This window comes from Tupaia chinensis, unplaced genomic scaffold, assembly GCF_000334495.1.
Source record: "Tupaia chinensis unplaced genomic scaffold, TupChi_1.0 Scaffold000192_1, whole genome shotgun sequence".
NCBI classification, from domain to species: Eukaryota; Metazoa; Chordata; class Mammalia; order Scandentia; family Tupaiidae; genus Tupaia; species Tupaia belangeri.
In genome coordinates, this window is record NW_006159667.1 from 361,500 (window position 1) to 367,499 (window position 6,000).

The window sequence follows — 6,000 nt, forward strand, 5'->3', positions numbered from 1 at the left end:
CTTCCAAGGCTCTTAGTTCTTTTTACTTTTTACTTTGCTATGGGGTGCATGCACTCACCAGAGAGATAAAGCCCTAGAAAGAGAGAAGGATAGTGAGAAATTACCCCCTGCAGGGAGATGGCCATGCCTCAGTCCCTTCTCTAGTTTCTTCTTGGGATTTTTGGGCATGCACACACACACATGCCTGGTGTGTTTTTCAAGTATCTGGGTCTGGGACTTGAACCATGTAGTCAGCATACAGGATCTAGCTGTCTTAACCACTATACCACCTCCTCTCTGAGTTCTTAATTTATTCTGATTCTTGATTCCTTTGAGATTTAGCAAATGCTATGAACCCTGTCCCCAGGAAAATGCCACTTCTAAAGATTATGGGCTTGGTAAGGCCTGATCATTTTTGATTTTTACTTAGGTAAAAAAGGATGTAAATAAGGCTCTGTGATGGAAAGAATATTCGACTGGTTCCTAGAGACTAGGAGTCTCACCCCAGCTATGCCTTAAACGAGCTGAGTGATATTTTTGGCAAATCATTTAACCACTCTGGACCTTACAATTACAGTAATCACTTAAGTAGTCAACTGTAGTATTAAGTTAAACTTCTCAGACCTTGGTCATTTCCAGTACATATTTTTCAAAATGGCCAAATAGAAATGCTTGGGGTGGTGTGCTAAGTGCCAGAATGATACCACCTCCCTTTGATGGCATCAGCGTCTTTTGTTCCTCTTTTAGAGCAGCAGTATATTAGGTTGATATTTTCAGAATGTAGTCTACAGCTGGCTTGCTAAATGTTATTTCTGGTCTATTAATGCTGTGAGAGTTAATGATCTTAATAAGCATGGTTTTAATTATTTTTTTCTTAATGCATTGCCTTTCCCTAGCCCGTATTAAATTCTTCTGACACCTTTTCTGCCTACTCATGCAGCCCGTGCTCCCTACAGTTTATCCCTCTCAGCATGCCGCTTTAGTACTTGGAAGAGCTAAGTGTTTTCTGCAGACTTTAGGGAAACGTTAAGGCTGGAAACCCAGCCCCTTTACTTCATTCTTTATTATTTGTTCTTTAATATCTATTAATGCTGTTCACTATGATAGGTGCTAAGAATATGCAGACAGCCAACAGATGTGGTTCTTTTTTTCAAGGCATTCATTTTGTTTGGGAAGATGCCACCTGATGGGTGCTGTAGAAGTGATGCAGGTAGAGGACGGGAGAGAGGGTGGGACCAGAAGTAGAGGCACACAGACCTGCCTTGGAGCAGGAGAGACTTCTAGATGATGACCTGGGTGGCATGTCTCATGTGTCCTTCCAGTTAGTCATTCATTCTCAGAGGGGCAGAAGATGGATGCCCCAGTAGCTAGGAAATATGGCCGAGTTTTCATATGTTAAGAGAATGTTTAAAGTATTAAATTTTATTTTTAGGTTTTTGCCATAAGATGTATGCACTTACCAGAAACAAAGAGAGGGGGAGAGAGAGAGAGAATGCGCAAGATGGTGAGAGGGAAAGTGAGAAATCACCCCTCAGGGAGAATGGCTATGGTGCAGTTCCTTCTCCATTCTGGAATTCTGGGCATGCAAGATACATATCTTATGTGATTTTCAAGCTGCTGGGTCGACTTGAACTGTGGTTGGCCATGTAGGGGCCTCGCACCTTAACCACTACACTACTGGCCCCAAGAATGTTTAAGGTTTAGAGGAGTAATAACAAAATATTGTGGAAATTGTATTTCCTTTTTGGAAGCTACCATAAGTACTTTTTTCATTTTGTGTATAAAAACTGCTTTTTTTTTTGCAATAGCAGGTATTTGGATGGGTTGATTGGCCCTGCATCTACCAACAGAAGACATGCCTGTAGAGATTGTAGAGCATGAGCCACAATTCGAGCTCTCGTCTTTTTGATTTCTGGCTTTATTGATGTCATAGAGGCCAGGGGCTTTTACCCTGAAAGGCACAGCGGTCTTATCTCATGCCTCCCAAGTGACTCTGAGTCAGTGACTCTTGAGACAGTGAGATTTGTAATTAATTAATTTCAGGGTTAAGTGGTTCTTGCCTCATTTTTTAGTCCTCTAATGGGCACTTTGTATGCAATGCTGAATTAAGTGTGGGGTGGAATTTCTCTACCATTTCATGTGGGTATTTCCTGTTAAGGAGAGAAATGAGTCTTTAAGTTCTAAGAGGCATTAGAAAAGATGAAGGAAGAAGTGATAAAGGTATGGTATCTCATCTGTCTTTGGCCCTTCAGTGCCTCTCATAATGTCTGTCTCATAGAACTTAACAAATGGACACCGTCTACCCCTGCCACTCTGTCAGGCTGCCCCCACTTGTAGTATTGCCTTTGGCTTCTGATTGGGCCATGGGCATTTGGGATCTCACATAATTTTGTGTCTCTGTGCAGGTTGTGCCTTTGCTCAGTTCACGACTCAAGAAGCAGCTCAAAAGTGCCTTACAGCTGCTTCTCCAGAGAGTGAGGTAAGGAAGAGATTTCTTTTACCCTATAATGTAGGAGAGAGTGGCTCCTAAGGCAACATCTGATGTTTTCACAAGGCTTTATTATCATCGTCAATAATAATAATAAAACTAATACTTACTGAGCACTTAGAATGTGTCAGGCATCGAACTTTACCTGCTTTGCCTTCTGTAGCATTCAGTCAGCCCTAGAATGTAGGCAGAATCACTGTCCCTGTTTCACAGGTATAAGAATGTATCTGGTGTTTACCGATTGCTACGTGCGTGGCAGCCTCTATCTTAAACTGGTAACATTAAAGACTGGGATAGGAAGGTATTGAGGGCATCTGTGAAGTGGAGTAAATGAGAGAAAGTGTGTAGGTGATGGAAAACTTTTTTTTTTTTTTTTTTGAGAGGTTTTCGCTATAGGGCGCGTACGCTCGCCAGAAAGACAGAGAGAAACAGAGAGATAGAAAGCGAGAAATCACCCCCCGAGGGGATGGTCATGCTGCAATCCCTTCTCCTCCATTCTCCTCTCGGGATCTTGGGGACACACACACACGCGCCTGGTGTGAGTTCTAAGCCACCGGGTCTGGGATGCGAACCGTGGTTGACTACGTGGGAATCCAGCGACAGTCATTACGCTAACTGCTGGTTCCCGGTGATGGAAGATTTTTTTGTGTGCTCAAAAATAAAATAAAAATTATTTGAGAGAAGTTACCTTTTTTTTTCAGTGAGAGATTTTTGTTACAGGGCACATGTGCTTGCCAGAGAGACAGACAGATAGAGAGATGGAAAGTGAGAAATCACCGCCCCCAGGGGGATGGCCATGCCAAATCCCTTCTCTACCATTCTCTCGGAATTTTGGGCACACATACACACGGTCCTGGTGTGAGTTTTAAGTTGCTGGGTCCAGTACTCGAACTGTGGTTAGCTATGTGGGAGTCCAGTGACATAACCATTGCACCATCTGCTGGTTCTAAAAGAAGTTATCTTATATTGCCATTACCTCTTAAATTCTTTTGAGTAGGGTTAACATAGTACTTCATGAGCTTTCTTTAGAAACTAAAACTTTACCTGTTTATAGATCATTTCTCCAATTTTGTCCTACTTTAGGACTAATTAGTTCCCACAGAATAAATTATTTACTGCTGACTGCCCTAAGTACACATGGCCATTTGCACAGCCAAAATAAATACTGTGAGGCTCAGTAATCCTCTTGCAGTTAGCTAGGCTGCAACATCCTGGGGCTTGGCTTCCATAGCGTGATTGGGGCTTGCCATTGCCCTTTCCTTGGTGTTCCCTGCTGGGTGCTTAGTGTCTACTTGTTACATATTTTGAGAGAGTTGCAATCTGTTCCAGGGAGGCGGGCTTAAACTGGATGGCCGGCAACTCAAGGTTGACTTGGCAGTCACCCGTGATGAGGCTGCAAAGCTTCAGACAAAGAAGGTGAAGAAGCCAACGGGAACCCGGAACCTGTATCTGGCCCGAGAAGGCTGTGAGTAGTGGGAGGTGTGAACTAGGCTTCCAGTTATTTGACCTGGTGCTATAACTGGTATGTTTTGGAGCATATTTCAAATTAAAAACCCAGTGCTCTCTTGTGAGTGCTATATTAGTCTTCCAGTTTAGGAGAGGTGGCTATTAGGAAGGTTTGTAGATCCATTTTGTGGATTATCTTTCCATGTTCTCTCTCTTTTTTTTTTTTTTTAAATATTTATTCATTTTTTTAATTCCATTTTTTTTTTTTTTTTAACCAGAGAGAGAGAGAGAGAGAGAAAGGGAAAGCGAGAAAGCAAGCCTCCAGGTCCAGGACTTGAACTGCAGTCGGCCATGTGGGAATCCAGTGCTCTTAACCACCACACTACCTGCCAGCCCCTCCCTGTTCTCTTGTCTGCCCAGTTGCGTTAGACTTTTCATTTGAGGATTGGCAAGGCAGAGGGAGGAAAAACTCAAATTATCTTTGCTTTCTCTCACTTGTAATAAGAGGTTTTCTTTTTTCTTTTTTTGGGAGGGGGAGAGGTTTTTGCTATAGGGCGCGTGCGCTCGCCAGACAGACAGAGACAGAGAGATAGAAAGCAAGAAATCACCCCCCAGGGGGGATGGCCACGCTGCAATCCCTTCTCCTCCATTCTCCTCTCGGGATCTTGGGCACGCACACACACGCGCCCGACCTGAGTTTTAAGCCACTGGGTTCGGGACGCGAACTGCAGTTGACTACATGGGAGTCCAGCGACATAGCCATTATGCTAACTGCTGGTCCCCTAATAAGAGGTTTTCTGAAGGAGTTGAAAATTATGGCTAAAATTACTCTTTTGGATTATTCATGGTTTTAAAATGGGCACCCAGTACCTTTCCCTTAATGTCAGAATGGGAGTCAGAAATTAGCTTTAACATAAAGAAGAATCCCTTTTTCTCAGTCACACAGTGTTTATCAGCACATCTTTTGCACAGCTGCATAGTCTGAACAGGTAGCATAAAGCTTATAAGCCTTTGATATTAGGCCTCTATGGTCGTAGATTACTTTTTTTTTTTTTTTTTTTTTTTTTTTTTTTTTTTTTTTTTTTTTTTTTTTTTTTTTTTTTTTTTTTTTTTTTTTTTTAACTAGAGGGTATATGTGCTTTCCAGAAAAAGAGGGAGAGAAGAAAGCACCTCCCATAGGAAATGGTGGTGTTGCAACCTTTCCCCTTCATATCTCCCTTCTTTTTGGGATTTTAGGCATGTATGCACATTCACATACTCCTGGCTTGTTGAATCAAGTTCCGGGACTTGAACCATCTGGTCAACTATGTGCAGTCCAGCTGCTTTAAGAACCAGGCCATGGAGCCAACCCCCATGAACTTTTTTAGGTCAACTTATCTCACTCGTTAGTAATGGTCCCAAATACACGGGGAGTAGCTCTGTTCCAGGGACAGGTTTAGGTGGAACATTTACATTCCACTGCCTAAAATACATGTACTTTGAGAACTTCCTCTAGGCTTTTCATCTGCCTTTGGGCACGTATATGAAGCTTTTTCGAGGAGAAGGAAGGAGAAGAACAACAAAATAACAAAATGTTCAGAGTTTTAGTCCTTGAGAGTAGCTCTGAACCCAGAACTTAGCCCTGTAGCCTATTTCTGGATCTAACCAAATGCCACCACGTCCTAGCCAACATAATCCTCTGGGTCCTATACAAAGAGTTTGCATCATTCACATCACATTCCTCTTGTTGCTCAGTGAAAATTCCCTTGGTGATATTTTGGCCTTTTTTCCTCTTTCTGCAGTGATTCGTGCTGGGACGAAGGCTGCAGAGGGTGTGAGTGCTGCTGATATGGCCAAAAGAGAACGGGTGAGTAGATGAGGCACCAGTCTTCGGATTTTTCCTGGCTTATAAACTAATTTTTTAATTAGGGAATGCTACATGTGCTCCTCAAAGAGCCAAATATAGGTGACAGACCTTCCTTACAGTCTCGTTAGAGAGAAAAGCACACAGGTGAAATAGGAAGTAACCCAACATTAAACTTAGTGTTGTATCAGCATAGTAGGCCATTGTGAGAACTAGGTCTTACTCTTACTTTGTAGTGCTCAGC

At 42.6% G+C, this 6,000-nt stretch overlaps 1 protein-coding gene across 2 annotated transcripts in view; it reads left to right on the plus strand.

The window, feature by feature from the left end:
• Positions 1–6,000, plus strand: part of RBM28 (RNA binding motif protein 28) — a 40,919-nt gene that overhangs the window by 19,901 nt on the left and 15,018 nt on the right. For both annotated transcript variants that reach the window (XM_006146861.3, XM_006146860.3), the window contains exons 11-13: positions 2,385–2,458; positions 3,797–3,932; positions 5,695–5,759. In XM_006146861.3, coding sequence (XP_006146923.1) covers positions 2,385–2,458; positions 3,797–3,932; positions 5,695–5,759 — 275 coding nt within the window. The remainder of the gene's footprint in view (positions 1–2,384; positions 2,459–3,796; positions 3,933–5,694; positions 5,760–6,000) is intronic.